Genomic DNA, 23610 nt, shown 5'->3' on the forward strand with positions numbered 1-23610 from the left:
AGAGAGAGAGAGAGAGAGAGAGAGAGAGAGAGAGAGAGAGAGAGAGAGAGAGAGAGAGAAAGTGAAAGAGAGAGAGAGAGAGACTGCTCAAAGTGAATATAGTGATAGGTACAGAGAGATTAAAGTGAAAAACTAACCGAGGTTAAAGTACTGAGTGAACTTTATTGTTAGGTGTGTATGTGCTTTATTTGTTAATCGGAAATATCAATTTAACGTATGTTTCATGTTGGCAATTGCCAGGAAATTAACAATTTAATTGAATCCTGTGTGTGTGTGTGTGTGTGTGTGTGTATGTGTAGCATTGTTAAGTACATGAAGATGAAAATTGAAAACTTATTGAGGCTAAAGAATTGGGTGCACTTTACTGATTTGTGTGTGTATGTGTGTGTGTGTAGCATTGTTAAGTACATGAAGATGAAAATTGAAAACTTATTGAGGCTAAAGAACTGGGTGCACTTTACTGATTTGTGTGTGTGTGTGTGGGGGGGGGGGGGGGGGGGGCTCTTGTAAAGGCGTCAAAATGAGGACATCCATAGGTTACACAAGCCACACAATGAGGACATTTTCAAATAGAGGTCCAACATTTTGGACCTCATTTTTTAAAGACCTCTATGGTCTATGTAATGTCTAGAATGAGGACCTGAAGTGGAAATACAACGAAGACCTCATTTTGTCCACTTCATTGGTAACGTGTGTATAGCCCATTATACACATATTTTGATCTTATTTTCACACACAACCCGCGGGCTCATGAGCAAGTCATTCTCGTGTCATCTTTTGAAATGCTTTATTTGATTGGCTGATTCCAGCCAATCAAATAAGAGTTTAGTAATAGCAGTTCCGATTGTTCTAGTTTCGATTTCCTGGAAAAAGTTTGTGAGGGTCTAAAATCAACATGTCTACTAAACGTTTGACTTTCAAGGACTTTTTTTTCGCATTTGCAGGAATTAAATGAAAGGTAAGATATTAAATTATAGTATTTTGTTTTTATTACTTAGTAGTCACACTAATTATTCTTCATAACTTTCTTTCAGACTTTCATGTAAACACAGTTTCGACTTCGACAAGTTGTGACTGTGCCTTGTACTTGTGCTCTTTTTTGACAATTGAAGAAAAATACCAACCCTGTCATTAGTTTTTCTTTCGGATTAAATATTCTATGGCAATATATCCTTATTGTGTCAGCATCTATTGTAAAATTTGAAACAAATGTGTAGTTTGTAAGAATATAAGTCAATGTTTAGATCTGGTCATGACGCGCTTACTTCGATCTACATTGTTGTGTCTCGGGTGGGGGTTATAACAGGCTGGAAATTAAGTTGGCAGTGAACACTGAAACAGTTCCAATTGATATATAATTAAATAATGCATTGATAGACATTTTCCCTGTGTGCCCGCTTTCTTGTATCATGTCATGTAAAAAAAAAACCCAACTTGATGTTGTGGCGACCAGATCTGTCGGTGCTTCGCACGAACATTTGTCTTACATTTTAAGCACTACAACGCACTTCTATTGTATTCAATGTTTACTTCCGGTTTTTTAGTCTTGTACGATTCGTCCTCTGATCCATACAATCAATCCAAGTTCTATCCACTATTAAACGTTAGCAATAATCTATACACGGATTTTGTCATTACTTTATTGTTTCATTACTATTTCTACATTGGTGACCCCGACGCGAATACGTAAATGGCTCAACCAGATCTCTCACGACAAGTCGCGAATTTGACAGGCCAACTACAGGCTCTTGCTGCTTCCACCAACTTCCGTGAACAACAAATCAACTCTGTCTCCATCAAGCTCCCGGAATTCTGGACTAAATCACCGGAGGTTTGGTTCGCAAGAGTGGAGGCACAGTTCAACACCAAGAAAATTACTCAGGATCAGACAAGGTACGACTATGTTGTCAGTTCTCTTGACATAAATACTGCAGAAGAAATTCAGTCACTGCTAGTAAACCCACCACATCTTGATAAATATGGCAGCTTAAAAAAAGCCTTGATCAAGACCTTCGGCAAATCCCAGACCCAGAAAGACGCAGAACTCCTTAATCTTAATGGTCTTGGTGACAAACGCCCAACTGCTCTACTGCGCAAGATAAATGCACTGAATGATGACCCTGTCACTCTGAAACGTGCATTATTTCTCATGAACCTTCCCCGGACATTCGAGGCATTTTAGCCGGGCACAATCTTACAGACACAGAAGAATTGGCTGAGGCAGCTGACAGGATCTGGGAGACACGCATGTCCGGTGTGCAACATATTTCCTCATCACCATTCCTGACTTACCCTCAGCAGAATGTAACAACCACACGACCACAGTCAGAGGAGACTGTTGCTGCAATTAAGACAGTCCGCCAACGTGGACAGCCTCTTCAACATAGCATGCCCAACTCTATTTGCTATTATCATCAACGATTTGGACCAGACGCCCGTCGCTGCCAAGATGGTTGTAAATTTTCCAGTTTACTCAAACTCAAAGGAAACAAACAAAACTTGCCTTCTTCGGGAAACGCTTCGGCTGGTCGATGAACGTGGAATCGGTCAGCAATCCAAATTCGAACACGTTTTCCATTTATGATAGACGTTTGGGACAATCTTTCTTGATCGATACTGGTGCTGATGTTTCTGTATACCCCGCCTCAACTCAAGACCGCAGAACATTAACACCTTCTATTACACTCTCTGCTGCAAACGGAACATCAATCAAAACCTGGGATAAACGCACCATCACTTTAGAAATAAAATCTAATCAAGTCCTCAATCACGAATTTTACCTGGCAGATGTGACACGTCCCATCCTGGGTGCGGATTTCTTTGTTTCTAACGCCCTGATAATTGATCTAAAAGGAAAACGACTCTTGTCTATGGACAACATTTCTGTTCCACTTAAATATACTAATTCACCCATAAGCCTTGCCGGCCTCTCAGTGCACCCAAGTACTGCATACTCTGACCTCCTTCAACAGTTTCCAGACCTTGTCATTCCCCAGTTTAACTCATCTCGCAACAAACACGGCGTGGAGCATCACATAATCACCAATAGGCCGCCCGTCCATGCTCGAGCACGCCGTCTCAATCCAGAAAAACTGACTGCAGCAAAGGCTGAATTCTTCAAGATGGAGCAGATGGGAATCATCCGTCGCTCTAAATCAGCATGGGCATCCCCTCTACATGTAGTTTCCAAATCGGATGGCCAACTGAGGCCTTGCGGTGACTACAGACGCCTCAATGTTGTGACCAAAAATGATCGGTATCCTCTACCTCATATTCACGACTTCAATAGCCGCCTTTCTGGATGCAACACCTTTTCCAAGATCGACCTGATTAGGGGCTATCATCAAATTCCCATGGCAGAGTCGTCAATTCCAAAAACAGCAATCATTACGCCATTTGGGTTGTGGGAATTCGTGCGGATGCTATTTGGCTTGAAGAACGCTGCCCAAGCATTTCAAAGACTCATGGGTGGCATTTTGAGAGACATACCTTTCGCTTTCGTCTATGTTGACGACATTTTGGTTGCCAGTCATTCACATAAAGAACATATTGAACACTTACGGGAACTTTTTCAACTCCTCTCTACAAACGGACTTGTGATCAACAAGGCGAAATGCGTTTTAGGTGTTAGCGAGTTGGATTTTCTTGGCCACCGTGTGACTGCTGAAGGGATTCTTCCACTACCGGACAGGGTGGCCTCTCTACGTGACAGTGCCCCTCCCACTGACCGTGCTGGCCTTCAGCTATTCCTTGGCTTGCTAAACTATTACCACAGATTTATCCCACACGTGGCAGACTTCCTTGCCCCACTACATTCTCAGGCAAGTGGCAAAGGGCAATCCATCATGTGGTCTGATGACTGCAATACGGCGTTTGAAAAGGCCAAGGAGGCTTTGAAACACGCTGTTCTCCTTCACCATCCCCTACCAAATGCCCCAACAAGTCTTACAGTTGACGCTTCCAACTCAGCTGTCGGTGCACAACTTGAACAAAAGCAAGGTCATAACTGGGTCCCGCTTGCCTTCTTTTCTAGGAAGCTCTCAGCCACAGAAAAAAAATACAGTGCGTTTGACCGCGAACTGCTCGCCGCTTACAGCGCTGTCAAACACTTCAGGCATTTCCTGGAAGGTAGGGCATTTACATTATTCACAGACCACAAACCACTTGTCTCCGCTCTCATCAGTCAAACTGACCGCTCGCCTCGACAAACAAGACACTTGTCTTACATCGCCGAATTCACCACTGATATTCAGCATATCACAGGTCAATTTAACGTGGTAGCTGATGCCTTCTCGCGTTTTAATATTATGACGCCCACAGACTCAGGCATCTGTTCCATTACTGATTTCACTAAACTTGCATATGACCAGGTTCACTCACAGTAAATGGAATCTTATCGCAAATCTACCACAGGTCTTACACTTGAGAACATTCCATTTGGTTCATCCACAGTCTTGTGTGACACTTCAACAGGTGCAACACGCCCCATTCTTCCAACGTCATGGACTCGACAAATTTTTGACCAGATTCACGGTCTCTCCCACGCCGGCGCACGGCCCACACAACGCGCCATCAGTCAACGTTTCGTTTGGCATGGGATGAAAAGAGACATACGTAAATGGTGTAAAGAGTGTCATCATTGTCAATCTTCCAAAGTGCATAGGCACACCCGAGCACCACTTGTCGACCGGCCACTACCAACGAATCGATTTAGTAGCCTCCATGTTGATCTCGTTGGACCACTACCCATCAGCCAAGGTATGACTTACTTGTTTACGGTCATCGATCGCTTCATGAAGTGGCCAGAGGCAATTCCTCTTCCAGATGCTCATGCTTCTACCTGTGCTCAAGCTTTGATACACCATTGGATTTCCCGATTTGGTGTTCCTGAAAACATTACTTCCGACCATGGCGCACAATTCACATCGGCACTTTGGACAGAGTGCAACAGGTGTTTGGGCGTCAACGTCAACCGAACAACCGCATATCACCCTCAAGCAAATGGGATGATTGAACGATTCCATTGCCAACTGAAGGCAGCACTGAAAGCCCGGACCACAGGCACTAACTGGTATTCGGAGATACCCATTGTGTTGCTGGGGATTCGTACATCCTGGCCAGAGGACTCTGGCTGTTCCCCCGCCGATTTAGTCTACGGTTCAACCCTTCGTCTTCCAGGAGAGTTTTTGTCGTCGACTGGTCCTGAAACATCTACACCAAAGTCAGAATTCGTTCAGCGGCTACAAAACACAATACGTTCCATGAAACCACCACCCCCCAAGTTTCACGGCCAACAGTCCACATATGTGCCATCCAACCTGGCATCTACTGGTTACGTTTATGTGAGAATTGATTCGCACAGACATCCGCTCCAGTGTCCATACGACGGCCCTTATCGGATTATTGACAAAAGGGACAAATATTTTATTTTGGACATGAAAGGTCGCTCTGAAAAGATTTCCATCGATCGACTAAAAACTGCACACCTCTCACACTCAGACACTAACATCAGCCACACAACAGCCAACCCAAAACCATTGACATTACCTCATTCAGATGACACGCAACTGAAACGCGTGAATTCGACCCCTGTCACGGGACGCCTGGCGACAACAACTCAATCAGGTCGAGAATCTCGGCTACCACCAAGATTCTGCTAAACAACTGTTGCGCCCCGCTGGGGGAGGGGTAGTGTGGCGACCAGTTCTGTCGGTGCTTCGCAAAAACATTTGTTTTACATTTTAAGCACTACGACGCACTTCTATTGTATTCAATGTTTACTTCCGGTTTTTTAGTCTTGTACAGTTCGTCCTCTGATCCATACAATCAATCCAAGTTCTATCCACTATTAAACGTTAGCAATAATCTATACACGGATTTTGTCATTACTTTATTGTATCATTACTGACTATTTCTACAATATCTTATTAATATAAATAAGTTAAGTAAGAATACCACTTGACCATAACGTTCTCCATCACTATCACTAACATTTTCTCTGTCACCACTACCTACAAGTCACTGAACTCACACTCTGATCATGACCATCATCACCATTGTCAACAAAAATGCTTTAACTTTTACCTTTAATATTATCATTGTTGCTGTTATCGTCACTTACTTTTAATGAGTCTTTGCTCATCTCGTCTTATCATTTGTAATGGTAGACCTAATCACTGGGTTTTGATATTTCATACACAGAAAATCACAAAGAGACAACAAAGTATCAGAATCTCCGAAAGAGGATGAAGATAATGAAGTAAACAGGAAGCGCGACATCTTAAAACCAGAAGCAGAACTTGACCCGAGTGACCCTGATTCTATCAGAAATCCTTTCACTGATAGTGATAGTTCCTCTAGTGAATGGTATGTTTTAAAAGTAAAATAATTGGGATTGCTAACCTCAATATTTCTTGAAAATTAATTATCTACTCTCCTGGAATTATTCAACATTTTTTAATTACTAAGAGAAATCACGTTAACTATAATATTGATATTGATAATAATTTTGATGGTTAGTGGTCAGACTAATGACCATGAGCAATATGTGATTTTTCGTCTGGTCGGTGTGACCTTTTGAGACACTTACATTTATTACGACATTCATCACAGATGTGAATATGGTGAGAGTACTTCACTACCATGTATATTGTGTAAGTTTCCAGGAAGCTGTTAGAATAAATTATATGTTCTGTGGTACCTGTTCTCTTTTTATGTAGAATTTTTTTTATTTTAATATTTTATTGTAATGTTCTGTAAGACAATACATTATTATTTTATATATTTATATATATTTTATTTATGTATAATATTAATTATATATTATATATATAATATATATATATTATATATTATTATATATATATATATATTATGAAACCATTTTCTTTCAGGGAGCTCAATTCCACCGATGAAGAAGACATTAAACTTTCAGACGAAGAGATATCAAATAAAAGTTCAAGGTAGGCAAATGGGGATTTGAAAATTCTTAGTCCAGTGTTAATCATATTGCTAAGTAAATAAAAATTAAATATAATACATAAGCCGGAAAGGCTAGTCCAAAACTGTGGGTTAATCCGTAATGCAAAAAAACCCAAACCCAACCTATTTCTCTATTGTATTGTCTATAGTGAATAATCTGGAAAGACGGTTAATCTGAGGTAATTTCTTGTTCCCAAACATTTCGTATTAAGCATTGTGACCTCCATTCCAAGCAAAATGTCTCATTATAATTGAGATCTCATTTTAACTGATCTCCTATGAAAACAAAGTATGGTAAAAAGAATAAAAAGGTTGCATTTATAAAGCGCTTATCTATGGTCTAAGCACTTTACAATGACAATTCACTTTCCCCAATAAACAGCAAACATGTAACACTAACACATAGGACAAGACAGGCGACCTGTGAGGTGCGTTACAATTTAATGGGACAAAGGCAGAGCTGTCTTACTGCCAGGTACTCATTTACACCTGAGTTGAGTGAGCTAATGCATTTAAAGGACACAACGCCCTGACAATAATTTCTGGGAGACAAGTTTTTTGTCACCCATCCGTTCACCCATCTGTTCAATATGGCTTGACTATTCCAATTGATGAGACGTGGTTCCACTTCGGCCATTTTATTACAACTACTACAATAGATGCCGCCGGATTCAAGCACGGTGTTTGTGAGGAGAGAAAAGTGTGCTTGAATGCGAAATTGACTTTATATTGTTATTTATCTCTAAAAAAAAAGGGTATTTTTTAACGCCCCTTTAAACACAGAATAAGTTATATAAAAGGCGACACCTCCGATTTAAAGTAAGTGTGCGATAGAACTATGGGATACAGCCGTGAAAACTCTGGTTTTGAGAAAAAAATTCCACTGTGGGATTCGAACCCCTGCCCTCGAGGACCAAAGGCGAGTGACATAACCATTTGGCTTACTTATTTCTGTCTTATTATGATACACGTCTTTTCTTCTTTATCTCTGGTCTTTTTAGACGTTTGCTTTGTGTGGTAATGTTTTTTATCTTTTCTTTTCTTTTTTCTTTTGCATGTGTGTGTTTGTGCTCTTGTAAAGGCGTCAAAATGAGGACATCCATAGGTTACACAAGCCACACAATGAGGACATTTTCAAATAGAGGTCCAACATGTGTGGAATCCATTGTGATGGTGGGTGGATGGGGTGAAAAAATGAAGATAAAAAATTGCCGACCTAACTGACTGCTTTTGGCTAGAGTGTAAATTATTATTCAATAAGTTTAACAAATGTAGGCTATAACTATAATGTGTATCACTTGTACACACTAACAGAATGTGCTGTGTTCAATTTTTCATAATCTTGCTTAAATTTAAATAGTAAGAACAAAAAAAAAAATTACGAATTTTGTGACTTTATTATATGTTTTTGACTGCCCGAGAGATAATAACTACTTGCCACTTTCTAATTAATAATTTTATAATTTAGATTTAGTTAAGACAAATTCATTGAAATGTTCATGTAAATTTTATCATTTCATGAGTGGACTGAGAAAAATAAGAAAATCGCACTCCATTTTTATCCAGCCACATTATAATTGTTCTATTTCTTCTTATTTCTCAGCTACCCGTGGATAACACATCAGCGATTCTTGCTCCTCTTCTGGAAGTGCAAGCCCTCAGTATCCCATGCTGTTCACAACAAACACGAACGCTCCACCAATTGATATACAGCCACAATTTAAGAAATGGAGTAAATATCATTCATGTTTTTATTGTGATAAACAGATTATCAAAATGGCTAGACATTTAGAAATGAAGCACAAAAATGAGTTATCTGTTGGCCAAATATTGTCATTGCCAAAAGGGTCCAATGAGAGAAGGAAAGCTTGGGTGAAGTATAATAAAAAAAGAGGAGATTACAAACATAACTTTGATGTATTGGAAAAAGGAGAAGGTATACTGATTCCAAAATATCGAGGAAAAAATGTACAAGTTGATGCATTGTTCCCTGTCCCACTTGTAAAGGCTTATATCGCAAAAAGAAAGTAGCAGCTCATTCCTTAACCTGCTGTACAAGAAAACCTAGACGGGCCTATAGGGAAGGGAGTCTTTTGTTACCTGTACCAAAGAATGTTTCAAAGTCCTTGTGGCAAAATGTCTTACTAAAGATGACAGATGACTCGATATCCCAGAAGGCAAAAAGCGATGCATTGATTATTGCATTTGGAGAGCGAACATACCACAAACGTGATGTTGAAGAGCACACTGCTGGCCATATATAGTGGTAAAATGAGAGAACTTGCGCGACTTGTAATAGATTTAGAAGATCGGTCAAATGGAAATATTAAATCCATCACAGATGCTCTCCTTGTGAAAAACTTTGACACCCTTGTCGAATCTGTCCGCAGTGTTGCAGAGTATTCGGATGAAACACATTCATTTGGGAAGGGTTCCCTTGCTCTCAAGCTCGGATTCTCTGTAAAGAAATGTGCATTCATACTGAAGTCACATGCCATCCAAAAGAGTGACCAAATGCAGAAAGATAATGCTGATAATTTTTTATCCCTTTTCACTGGAAACTGGTGTGATCACATTTCATCATCAGCAAGCCAATCACTAGAAAGAAGGAAGTTCAACAGCCCCCAACTACTCCTTGTTTCAGGATTAGAAAAACTGTACAGTTATGTTAAGAATCTAAAAGTGGGTGATTATCCCTCTGTAGCAAAAGCAGCTTTGTGTGAAATTTCTCTTTTCAACAGAAAAAGAGGTGGTGAGGTTCAGCGTTTGACTCTAGAGAATTTAGAAATGGGCAAAAAAAATCAGGAACCCGTTGATGATGAGATCATTCAATCTCTTACAGAAACAGAAAGAAGACTTGTTCAAACATTCACTCGCATAGAAATCAGAGGCAAATTCAATCGCCGGTAGCTGTACTACTGACACACTCAATGTTGACCAAGGATTGACACCATCATGAGGGAAAGAGATAGATTATCAATAAAGAGCAAATACCTCTTCGCTACTCCAAATGGAGAGAGGCCATATCGTGGAAGCGATGTCATTAGAGTTATGGCAATTGAAGCTGGTGTTTCCAATCCACATATTTTTACCTGGACGTCTTTAAGAAAACAAGTTGCAACTATATCCTAAGCTTTAGAAATTTCTGACACTGAACAAGACCAGTTAGCTCAATTTCTGGGACATGATATCCGCGTTCACCGCGATTTTTATCGCTTACCTCATGACATTCTCCAAAAGGCCAAAGTTGCAAAAATTTCGAAAATCAACGCTGGGAAAAGCACTTCTGTGGAGGACTACTCACTGGAAGGAAATTTTGAATTGGAACCAGATAACAACAGTAGCTCAGGAGAGTCAGATATGGATGAAGAAGTGGAGAAATGCCAAAAAGACACACAAGAATTAGGGCCAAGTGAGATCAAGGAGCCATACGCTATTGTAGACAGATATGAACGTGTGGGACTTAATAGAATTCCTCTGATACAAGAAAAATTGGGAAAAGGCATAAATGGACACAAGCAGAAAGACATTCAGTTCTTAAACCCTTTCGGTATTCATAAGAATGAAAAAAGTACCCGGTAAAGCAGATATTGAAAGAGCAATAAATCAAGAACTATGTCTAAATGCAAGGTCATGGCGAAATGTTAAGGATCTCTGTTACAACGAAATAAAAAAATCTGTAGGAAAGTATTAGTCCAAAAATAACAGTAACCTACATGATTGATTATATCAAATCCATATAAAAATTGTTGTCACTATCTTTTTTAACCTCCTCTTGATATAAGAAATATTGTGTACATGATATCTTTCAGATATCAATGACTCTTACGATGGCTGAACATGTCTGTCTATAAAATTGCCTGTTGCTAAAGAAGTTTTTTTAGCTAATGGATGATTGTTATGAAACTCAAACATAGTTTTTATTCAACAGTGTTTTTAATGGACGATTGTGTTTTATCTTTGTCTTGCTGAATGAAATGCACTATCACACATAACTTTTGTGGTGACATGAGTACTTTTAAAATTATTTCCTTTACATGATAATTTGTATTGCTATGTGGTCTAGAGGTTAGCAACACGACTTCTGATCCAGTGTTAAATGAAGTCATGGATTCAAACCCCATTGAGTAGTTGAGTCCTTGATCGGAAAAAGCGCTAAATCCCATTTTCTCATCATACTCTGGTGTAAAATGAGTATCTCGCTGTTAACAATGTTGTCAATGTTCCGAAAACTAATGTTCGAGTCTAATATGCTGCATGACTCGCCCTTTGTGTTGAGTGTTGTTGTGGCTGGGGACCCATTGTAAAGTGCTTTGAGCACGTTTAGTGGATATTGTGTTGTATAAATGCTCTCTTTTGTTAATAATTTTATATATGATGAATTGTTAAAAATGACTGTTTCTAATCCAAATGCAGTCACCTGGGCTAGTCTAGTAAAAACTTTATTGTACCATTGTGGTCTGGGGATTTATTGGGAATTACAAAGTGTAAAACATGTTGATTTGTTCTTGTCTCTTTACAAAGAATACAAGGCATGTATATACAAGAATGGAATGAAGAGGTGGCAAATACAGGTTCATCTAAACTTTTCAAGAACATCAGGTCATAATTTAAATATGAAGAATACTTGAATATGGTGAACATGTCTCACCGTATTTCTATCACAAAAATTAGACTTAGTAAGTTGGCATTAGGGAGAGGCTAAATAGGCTACATTAACTTGTTCATTGGCCTTGTATTAGGTACGGCAAACCCTCTTATCGAGTCATGGCTTTATTGGCAAACCGAGAATTTCAACTCAAATCGTCACTCTCTTTTTCTCATTTTCAGTCCGTCAAATAAAACGTGTTTGGTATCAGATTAAATCTCAAATCTTCATCTTTTAAAAAATGTTTATGCTTTTTTCATAGGATTTGCCGTTATTTTATGGCTTTGAGTTGAAGAAGAGGGTTAAACTCCGATTTTTGAACCGGCGCTCCGCTACTCGAACACCGTAACTGACGGTCATCTTTTCTCTCCGCTCGGCTGTTCGCGTCAGCGCTATTAATAGTAACGCCAATGGCTGCATCAGAAAGAAAATTGAACAAGCTTTCATTCGATACCAGATTCGCATTTTTATGATCTTTTTCAAAGTTTGAAGTTTCAAGTTAAAAACTTTAATTTGATAAAAAAATTAAGAAAAATTTGAAAATTTGGACGATTCTGGTATCAAAAGAAAGTTTAAAATCTCAGCTTTAAAATGATGTATACGAAAGCAAGATTTATAGCTTTGCAGTCACCAGCCAACTGAAAACGAAACTACAGCTACAAATTTGCCGTATTCACTTCACTCATACGCCGGCTCAGGCAAGGGGCACAATCGCTGATATTTCGAAACTTCGTGTTGAAATTGACAATTTTGGCTTTGTCAGCTACTTTGGGGCAAATTATTTCTTTTTTACTTAGAGTTGAGCTCAGGAAAAAAATACACATATTGTTTATAAAAAGATGTGTATTGTTAGAAAGATACAGAGGTCTGGCTTGAATATTTATGAAAATACGGCATTTTGAAAACGGACAAAAGGTTGCCTTCAAAGCAGCCCAAATTTGGGCGATTTTCTACAAATTTCGAAATAACATATCTTTTTAAATTTTTAACCAATTTTAATAATTTTTATACCATTTTAATCAGGAAAAAAAGTTCTACCTATCGAATGCAACTTAAAGACAACAATTATATAATCTAAATTTGGGTTTTCCGTACCTACTTGTATGATTAATACTGTTGAGTGTATTTACTTATGGAACCAGTGAAGGAAGGATACAGTGGGCTGAACACCTGCTTGTCTATTTTTCCTGTTCCATAGTAATCTCCAACTTGCACTTGACCTTGTCCTTTAAATGGTACTTAAGGTTTAGTGCACAGTTGACCACTACACTGCAATAGACAGTATTTTCAGGGGTTGGATAAACAAACAAGTTTGCATTTGTTTCTAATAGAACGAGGGAGATGGGGTAAAAATAAGTTAGAGAAAAAAGTATATATGTGAGCTTTGTGGGATTATTGAATATGGATATTGGCTCTTATATAACCTAATTTGTGTTGAAAGCGCCGTTAAACCCCACAAACAAACAAACAAGAATATGAATATCACTGTCTGTTAGTTTTTCCTCGAATGTGAATGAAAGAAATATACGTTGTCTAATTCAATGTTGATTAATCGGTAATCCTAATATTCACAATTTCTTACGACTTATGAAAAGTACTGAATTTAACACTGTGAAAAGGTTGGAAATGCTATGTTTTAGAATTCTCAATCAATATGGAAGGGAATTGATGGCAACAAGAAATAAAGTACCTACCGAAGATTTCTAATCAAGTTAAAATAGAAAATTAATCTGAGTACATGAATAGTAAATAAAAGTGATATACCATTTTCATCATCATCATCATCATATTTTTTTTTTTCACAAATGTTTTTGTTATGATTATATAGATTGTATTTGAAAAATTGGTTGAAAACCTAATAAAAATGTTATTTGTTAAAATATAATCATGATGCCTACATTTCTTCACTTTTTAAATGATTTGTATGATTTGACTTGACTTACTTGACTTAGATGCCTTTCGCGTCTCGACCGAAAGATCGGGTCGCCTTGGCTGTTTCCAGTATTTCCTGTGTGAGGTGTCTCCAATATTGCCGGTCCTCTGCTAGGGTTCTCAGATTTTCAAGGTCCCCTGCCGTTATGAGACTAATGCTTTGTCCAAGTGTTGTGAGGTTTTTGTTTAGGATCACAGGGAGTGTTGTGATCGGTCTTCCTCTGAAAAGGTTCCCGTGTTTTTGGAAGTATCCCGACATGGCTTGGTTTGCTGGTATGTTTTTGTCCCTGCGTAGTATGTGACCGAAAAGTTGCCATCGTTGTTGTAAAATGTCAAGGGAGATTGGTCTTTCTTTTGTGATCTTATAGAGTGATTCATTTGAGATCTTTTTGGGGTATTTGATGTCCAGTACCCTTCTTAGCTGTGTGCGATGGAAGGCATCCAGATGTTCTTCTTCGGATTTTGTCAACGCCCAAGTGCCGCAGTTATACAGAAGTACCGGTTTTACAAGAGCATGGTACAGTTTCAGTTTGGTTTTTCTCTTTATTTTGTCACCTCTAATCCATACATTGGTGAGTTTACTGAGTGCGGCGTTTGATAGCTGTTTTCTTCTTTGTACATCCTCGGTGTCTCCAATTAGTGAGCCGACTTTCTTTGTTCTTTTCCATTCCTCTTTGTTCCTCGATATTGTTGTAAATTCGGTTTTATTGGCATTGACTTGGAGGTTATATTTCATGAGGGTATTTTGTATGATGTCTATATTTGCTGGTGTTGATCCAATAAAATCGACATCATCTGCATAGGCGATTTCTCTAGGGATTGCATTCTCAATATGAGTCGTTGGTTTTGGAATGACTTTTCGAACTTCTTTCAGAGCGTGTTCTAAGTATATTGTGAACAGAATCGGGCTCAGACTATCTCCTTGGGGGGTCCCGATGTTACTTTCGAACTGCGTCTGTTTTGTGGCCCCGTATATCCTTGGTTGTATCTTTGTGTTGCTGAGGAGAAATCGGATTATTCGGAGCTCGTCTTCGTCTACTATTTCTGTTAATATCTCCAAAAGTTTTCCTCTGTCGATCGTATCAAAGGCTGCGGACATATCGATTCCGGTTATTGTTATGGATATGTTTTCTTTGAGTGCCTTTGCTGCCAACCATTTATGTGTCCATACAACGTCCGATGTGCTTCGGACATTTAGATAAATGTAATTCAATGCACTTTCTGTTTGATGGGATGAACTCAAAAAGGATCATTTTTTAATTTATTTTTCCCCGGGCCTCTAACCCTTACCGCCATGGTTAATGCTGTTACTTAATATTTAAATCCAATTCAGTGTTACTCATTTCAAACTTGAATTTATTTTTTACCTAAAGTAGTAGCTTTCATTCGTCCATCAGACTTTTATCATACCTTTTTCTGGTTAGTATTAGTTTTATTTTTACTCATTCTTTCATCAACCTTAAATGTTATTATTAAATTTATTCTATCCTGATCCTAAAGAGGAACACAGGTGAACACAGGATCCTATATTCCCCATAAACTTACTTGTTATGCTTACATGTAGCTTATAATTTTTGTTGTGTATTTTTCTTTTATATTTGATCTTTATACATCATGAATCGGCATTCAAAGCTACTAAAATTATCTATGATTTGAACCCTCGAAATATTATTTGGTTGGTTGTGTATCAGTAACAATCAAGTGAAATTTTCTTGGTTCATGATAAACATCATCATCATCATCATTGCCTTTTTCACCCTGGGTCAGGGTATAGGCCACAGACAAACAGTTTCCATCCTTCTCTATCCTGAGCCAACTTTTTTATCTCATTCCAGGTCTTACCACTTCTCTGTATATCAGCTTCTTTAATTCTTCTCCATGTTCCTCGTGGCCTTCCCCTTGATCTTCTGCCCTGAGGGTTCCAGTCCAATACTTTCTTTGTTATAATTGAGTCATTCTTTCTAAGCGTGTGTCCAATCCACCTCCATCGTCTTCTTCCTATATCCTCTCCCACTGGTTTCTGCTGTGTTCTTTTCCATACTTCTTCATTTTTTATTCTATCCATCCATTTTATTCTGAGTAGCTTACGCATGCACCTGTTTACGAAAATCTGTACCCTCCTTATACATGCCTGTGATGCGTTCCAAGTTTCACATCCATACAGGAGGACAGACTTCACGTTTGAGTTGAAAAGTCTTAGCTTTAGTTGAAGGGAGATATCTTTAGTTCTCCAAACTCTGTTCAAAGATGTGAATGCAGCCTGTGCCTTTCCTATTCGTGCTTTCACCTCTGCTTCCGTGCCTCCATCCTTGTCAATTATACTTCCGAGATAGCAGAAAGTGTCTATATCTTCGAGTTCCTGATCTTTTACTTTGATCTGCTCCCTTTGACGCGTACCTATCCTCAAGACCTTTGACTTTGCAGGGTGAATTCTTAGACCAATTGATTCCGAGAGGCTGTTTATAATTGTGGTTTTTGCTTGCATCTGGTCCTGGGTGTGGGACAAAAGAGCCAAATCATCTGCAAAATCCAGATCATCCAACTGTGTCCAGGGGTCCACTGTATCCCATTTCTTCTCCCTTTGGAGGTTTCCTTCATTAGCCAATCAATGGCAAGGATGAACAGGAATGGAGAGAGCAAGCATCCCTGCTTGACACCAGTCTTAATTTCAAAGCTGTCAGTAAGCTGATCTTCATGTACAACCCTGCAACTTGATCCTTCATACATTTCCTTAATGAGGTTTACTATCTTTTCAGGGAGTCCATAATGTGCCAGAATTTTCCACAATGTTGCTCTGTCAATACTGTCGAAAGCCTTCTCGTAATCCAGAAAGTTGACAATAAGAGGAGAGTTCCATTCTATAGACTGTTCCACTATGACTCGCAGAGAGGCAATCTGGTCGGTGGTTGAACGGTTTTTTCCGAAAACCTGCCTGTTCGTCCCGCAGTTTAGCATCTGTTGCATTCTTAATTCTCTCTAAAATAATACGGTTGAAAACCTTTCCTGGGATAGAAAGAAGAGTGATGCCTCGATAATTATTACAATTACTGAGGTCCCCTTTCTTTGGAAGCTTGATAAGATGTCCTTCCTTCCAATCCTTTGGGAATATCCCGTCATTCCAGATTCTCTCAAATAGTGGGTGCAGGGCCTCAGCATTTCTTTCCGCATCAACTTTTAGAGCCTCCGGTGGAATCTGGTCTGGTCCAGCAGCTTTCCCCCTTTTCATCTTGTTAATGGCACCCACAATCTCTGCTATCGATGGTGGATCACAGCTAATTGGTATCTCATTCCTTGCAGGCAAAATTTCTGGCTGGTTGTCTGGTGGTGGTCTGTTCAGAAGGCAGTTGAAATGTTCCCTCCATCGTTCAGATTGAGCCTCTTTTCCAAAAATAGTTTTCCCATCTTTGTCTTTGACTGGTACCTCTGGTTTCCCATATTTTCCAGCAAGTGTCTTGGTAGTTTGATAAAGGATCCTCATGTGTCCTCCAGTCGCTGTGCTTCTGCTTTCTCTGCAAGTCTGTTCATGAATGCTTCCTTGTCTTTCTTCACAGATCTTTTGACTTCCTTAGCTATGGCTCAATACTGCTCTTGTGCATCCAGTCTTGAAGCCCTTGTTCGGCTTGCATTCACTTGTTCCTTCCTTGTTCTCCTCTTTTCAATAAGGTCCAAGGTGGTTGGACTTATCCATTCTTTATGTTCCGATTTCTTTACCCCCAATACCTCGTGGCAAGTTGTTATGTAGACTTCCTTGATCTTTGCCCAATGTGACTCTACATCTATGTCCTCCTCGAGCTCAGTAAGAGGTTGGAATCTATTACTCAATTGTAGTTTGAATTCCTCATTCTTTTCCCCATCAAGTGCATTCACCTCGAATTTTCTTCTTGTATGTGATCTGGCCCTGTGTTTTCTGAGTCGGAGCTTAAGCTTTGCCAATAGCAGGTGGTGGTCTGATCCAACATCTGCCCCTCTCCGTACTGTCACATCTTCCAATGAACGTCTGAATCTACGAGAGATACAAAAATGATCAATCTGATTCTCTGTCACACCATCTGGTGAGACCCAAGTTGCTTTGTGGATCCTCTTATGGGGAACACTGATCCTCCAATCACCAAACTGTTGAATGCACAGAAATTTGCAAATCTCTCACCATTATCATTCATTTCTCCCATGCCATGACGTCCCATGATACCTTCATAGCCTACGTTATCCTGTCCCACTTTTGCATTAGCATCTCCCATCAATATGTTGATGTCTTTCCTTGGCAACTTGTCAATGACTTGTTGTAGCAGACCATAAAATGTATCTTTGTCCTCATCTGTTGCATCATTTGTTGGGGCATAGATCTGTACAATGTTCATGCTGATCTTCTGACTCCGTGTTGTAAAGGACGCCATGATGATCCTTTCTCCGCATTGTTCCCATCCTCTCAGTGACTTCTGGGCAAACTTGCTTAGAATTATTCCTACTCCCTGTGTATGAATCCCGTCCCCTCTCCCTGAATATAAAATTTTCTCCCCAGACTTGAGGTGTTTCTGTCCGGATTGTATCCAGTGGGTTTCGCTTACTCCAAGTATATGCAGCCTGTATCTTCTCATCTCAGTCACAACTTGAGAGCTTTTTCCTGCTTCATACATGGTGCGAACGTTCCACGACGCAATTCGAAGCTGCTTGTTTGGCGAAGACGTCATCGGGTCAGCAGAGTCCTTTCGGCTTTGTCTGTTGTCCTTCATAAATTCTGTAATTCCAGAAACTCTTCGGTCGCCCAAGCTAAAAAAAGGATTTGTTTTGTCTGTCTGTGTTTCTGTAACGGTGAAATTTTCTTGGTTCATGATAAACATGACAACACTTATTTAATTTAGTTTCATGAACATTCCCAATCAACGATGTAATCGAAACGTGTTTAATAAAGTTTCATTTAAAATTTATTCTTGCCTTTTGATGATTATTCAACAGTTGTGGCAATTTTTAAAATGTTTCATTGTGGTTTGTTTTGTCACATGTCTATGATTCATGATGGCGTTTTAAGTTTGTTTCATACAGTGCACCCTGCCTGGAGAGGTCACGTTTAATTGGATGGAGGTTGTAAGCAATCAGTAGGGTTGTATCGCACTGTCCCATACAAATCCACCAATTGCACATGCTTTATCAGTGCCTGCTCCCATATTGCTCATGGGGAGATTTTGTAGCTGGATTATAGAAAAACAAAATGGGTATTTCAGTTCTCTTCGCAAAAATTGCAAATAAATTTGAGAGCTGTTTGAAGTTTTTATCAAAAGAACAAACAGTGCTACTGGAGTTTGGTTAGATCCAGCTCGGCTTGTACAAGATGCATTGTGCTGATGTGGTCCTGATTCAATACGACTCTTATCCTGTCTGGAAGCAAATTTATGTATTGGATTTGAACCTCTATAACTACTATTAATAATTTGTACAAGTTAGCTAAAGGCAAATCAGTGCCAGAAAGCACAGAGAGAAGGCATGTTTAGCTGGCATTGGTTTCATTTGATTTTTAAAAAAATCCTTTTTCTTTAATCTTCATCTACTATTCATTACCCTAATGCTTAATATGAGATGCATTGTACTTATGGGGCTGAATGGGCAGGTGATTGGACTATGGATCAAGCGGTCCAAATTCGAACCTGGCTAAGTCCATTGCAATTTTTCAAGAAAATTTACTGATTGCTCCATTCAACCTAGGTGTAACAAGTACCGGTTTTGTTGGGGGAAAGTGTCTCTGCAAATAATACTAGCATCCTGAATCCTATTGAGAGTAATGCATCATTGGTGTCTTACTTCATTCTTACCCAAACTGGAATAAGCTCCAACTCTCATGAGTCTTGTTACCAAGTTATGGTAATGGGTTTTTTTATTCTATGACCTCAATCTGTTCTCACACAAATCATAAGGCATCATTCCACATACACACTGATTACACATTACCCATCATTGGACCTCCTTTGGCCACATGTCCCCATTTTGTTCGTGGCAATATAAAGCTTCAAATAATTTTTAACTCAAATTTAAAGTTGCAGTCATCTTGTGGATGATTGCTTCTTGCCAGAAAGTCTTATAAAAACTGTTTAAAGCAGTTCTTTCTATAGGGCCTCATTGTGCGTTTGAATGACACAGACCTCATTTAAGGCCGAATACACGTATGTGTGTGTGTGTGTTTGTGTGTGTGTGTGTATCATTGTTAAGTACATGAAGATGAAAAGTGAAAACTTATCGAGGCTAAAGAACTGGATGCACTTTTCTGATTTGTGGAGTGGGAGGGGGAGAGAGATGAGAGAGAGAGAGAGAGAGAGAGAGAGAGAGAGAAGAGAGAGAGAGAGAGAGAGAGAGAGAGAGAGAGAGAAGAGAGAGAGAGAAGAGAGAGAGAGAGAGAGAGAGAGAGAAGAGAGAGAGAGAGAGAGAAGAGCTCAAAGTGAATGTAGTGATGAGTACAGAAAAATGAAAGTGAAAAATTAACGAGACTTAAGAACTGAGTGAACTTTATTCATTTGTGTGTGCACGTGTATATGTTTGTAGGTCATTTCAGCAGCATTTAAAATATATATGGGGCTGTAAAAAAATATAGATTTAAGTAAGATCAAAAGCACCAGAGAAAAAGTGACTGGTTCAAATAGGGCTCACAAACGGACTCCAAGATCAAATATCAATGTAGTTAGTTTGAGGTCACCTAAAAGTCTCACCAAGAATCCTTGTGAGAGAAATACAAAATTGAGAACAACAAATCTAACGTCACACAAAAGAGAGATGATATACGAGGACAAACATATCATCTCCCATCTCCGTAGTTGTGGTAGAGATGGTGATGATGTCATGATGGTTCAGGGGTAGAATGACTGGTCACAAAAATGGAGTTCAAGACCTATCTATGCGACGATAACGTATAAATTTGAATTTCATAAAAAATTTACTGAGATGCAATCAAAAATGTGTCTCGCAATAATTTCTGACACCACTTGGAGGAATTTCAAAAGTTGAGAGCGTAATTACAACATATTGTAGTAGTAGTAAGAAAAGATGGCGGTAGGGATGATGATGTGATGGTGGTTGTAGTAGGGTCGTGATAGGGATGATGATATGGTGTTTGTAGCTGTACAGGTGTTGGGATCGATGGTGTGGTGGTGGTTGTAATAGTTGTGGTAGGGATGATGTGGGGTGGTTGTAGTAGTGATAGTTGGGATGATGTGGTGGTGGAGGATGTATTTGTATTGGTAGTAGGAATGACGATGTGGTGGTGGTTGTTGTAGTAGTGGTGGTAGGGATGATGATGTGATGGTAGTTGTAGTAGTAGTGGTTTAGCTGTAGTGGTGGTGGTGGTGGTGAGGAGAGATGTGATGATGTGGTGGTGGTGGTGGTAGGGATGATGATGTGGTAGTGTAGTAGTAATGGTGATAGGAATGATGATGTGATGGTTGTTGCATATAGTACAGGTGGTGGTTGTTAAAGTAGTGGTGATAGGGATGTTGATGTAGTGGTTGTGGTGAGCCTTTTTAAAAGACGGAATACTGATGGTGATGGGCTAAGATAAACCACCATTTAGGCGGAAGATTCTCAGCCCTGGTATGTGGATGCAGAGAAGTTTCCGTAAGTGGGTTTGAGTGTAAGGATGTATGTGTGTAGACGTGTTAGTGTGTATGCTAGTATATATAGTGTGAGTATTTGTAAGCGCCATAGAGCACCTGTCACTGAATTAATGGCCTCTGTATAAGTATATTATATTAATATTAATGACAATCTTGTGACTTATATGCTCACTCACAATAAAGAATACGTCTCTTTCCTCCGTCTTTTTACATTTTTGTTTGCACCTCTATTCATGTCAAGAATTTTTGCTTTTAGCTAATTCTATTTAAGATCACTTGAGATATATTGTTTGATGCTGGGTGCCCTATCAAACATTTATGACCAAAATTACCTATGTGATTAGTTATCTTTTGGGAAGCTTTCTTTCTTAGTAATTCTTATCATCTATGAGCCTGAGAGCAATGCCGAAACTGTAATGCAGCAAGTGTGTTCTTAGACAAATTATTCCTATTGCCAAATTCGCCAAGAGTATTATACTAATTATACACCTCCATTTGCAATATATGTGGACTAGAGAAAAAAAAAAGTGTCTATTGATTTTAATCACATACAGGCCATGAAGTTTTTCTAAGTCAAAAGCTTTAAGTTAAGTTACTTGGAGAAAAAAGCCCTTACCCCCCCCCCCCCCCCTCCCCAAAAAACAAAACAAAAATAACAGTCATGTATGCTAAGCATGTCATATATAAAAGCCGAGCAAATCATGCATTGATAGTGATCCGGGGTCCACGTTCAAGTCACATGTCAAGCACTTTTGATTTTTGATTTTGGTTGTTTGACTATGGAAGAATAAACTGTTTATTAAATCCTATTAAATTGTTCCTGAACAAGATTCTCTGATCCACAATCAAGAACCTTCATACTATAGACTTCCGACCAGATAAGGACATGTGATTCTACAATGTCAACACAAAAAAATGCAACAGTGTTGAAATCAGGAATAATTTACAACCAAAGATTGTTTTCTTTTGTTTTTCTGAGCTCATTTTAGAAATAAGTTTATTTAATATTTAAAAAATTAAAAACAAATTTAAAAAATGGAGTTTTCGTTTATAAATATCTGTAAAAGATGGAAAACCAATGGTCTTCTCTGAGCTTTTTCAAACTCACATATCATGCAAAAGCAGATGCCTGGATCTGGAAGTTTCTGCACATAAGTGAAAGTGAACAGTGACTCACAATTGCTGTCGTCGTTTACAAACTAAGACAATTCAACTCTTTTTCTTCTTTTTTTTTAACGCCGTTCTCAATAACTTTGATATTGGCAAAACGATCAATAAAATCTTCTTGCACTTTGAAATTGAGACAAACAAAATTAAGACTTCAGAGGAGAAGTCAATGGTGAATTTGAAAGCCACAATTTGACTGTAAAAAAATGTAAACAAGGCCTCTTTCCCAGTAACTTTGGCTTAGTACAACCACAGTTTCATTCATATAACTATATTGACTATGTCAAAGTTGACAAAAAGAAGAGTTTAATTATTGTGGAATTCTTAAGATTTTTAAGATAGCTTAGACAGTCTTTGACTAGCTCGCTCAACTCGTATGAGGGAAGCTACCAAATGTGAAGTTTGCAAATTGACGATGGTTTGTCAAGCGTGAGGATGTACAGAAGGTTATGGCACTAAAATCAGGATGGTTGGATTGGAGCATTTGACAGCTATTTTTTTTTTTCATTTTCACTGTACTAAAGAAGGTTGGTGGATTGATTTCTGACCAATGCTGGATTAAAATTCTTATTATACTTGGAGGTTGTACAATATCCACTAAATGTGCTATCTATTTACAACTACAGACATCATTTATTAGGACAAAGATGATGATAATACTTTTTAAACTTCTAATTTTGAGTGTTAGGTGTGACATTGCAAAACAAAATTAGTAGATTGACTGAGGGGCTCAAAACACATTATTTAACCATCCCAGACATGCTATAAATCACATAGTTTTTCAGAATCATAAGCCCATGAACACACTTTTTATCCTGGTGTTTTGAAGCGTTAACTGGAAAGCACAGCAACTGTTACCCTTCGATAAGAATGCTAGCATATTATTGCAAAGTACTTTTCACCACAAATATCTTGTAACATCACCTGACCAGATACCTTTGTTGATGAAGGGCAATGATTTTGATATCAATTGGGTGGAAACATTACCCATAATTCACAGATCAATTGATGGTTTTGTTTTGAATTTCTTGCCAGCTCTATTTCCTGGGCTGGTTAAGAAATGATTTCCATGTATGCTGAAGACACACTTGCCAAGGACGACAGAAAACACACTATTTTTCTTTGGTATACCTGGAATGAAATATAATATAAAGGTAAATAATCAAGCAAATAAACTAAACACAGCTTTCTAAAAAAAAATAAAATTGGAGAATGAATTTCCTGTAATTAATTCAAATCTTTAAATTTCGAACGAACACTCAATCAGAGTGCTGCAAGAAAAAAAATCTG

General features: G+C 38.7%; 1 protein-coding gene across 2 annotated transcripts in view; it reads right to left on the minus strand.

Moving 5' to 3' along the window:
• Window positions 1-21770: 21770 nt before the first annotated feature.
• The window catches only part of LOC144977115 (ribonuclease P protein subunit p29-like), a 38418-nt gene continuing 36578 nt past the window's right edge, over window positions 21771-23610 (minus strand). For both annotated transcript variants that reach the window (XM_078921942.1, XM_078921943.1), the window contains one exon: window positions 21771-23451. In XM_078921942.1, the coding sequence (XP_078778068.1) occupies window positions 23315-23451 (137 nt within the window). In that variant the 3' untranslated portion in view covers window positions 21771-23314. The remainder of the gene's footprint in view (window positions 23452-23610) is intronic.

This window comes from Berghia stephanieae, chromosome 7 (assembly GCF_034508935.2).
Source record: "Berghia stephanieae isolate SIO BIC M18660-M18661 chromosome 7, UCSD_Bste_1.3, whole genome shotgun sequence".
Classification (NCBI taxonomy): Eukaryota; Metazoa; Mollusca; class Gastropoda; order Nudibranchia; family Aeolidiidae; genus Berghia; species Berghia stephanieae.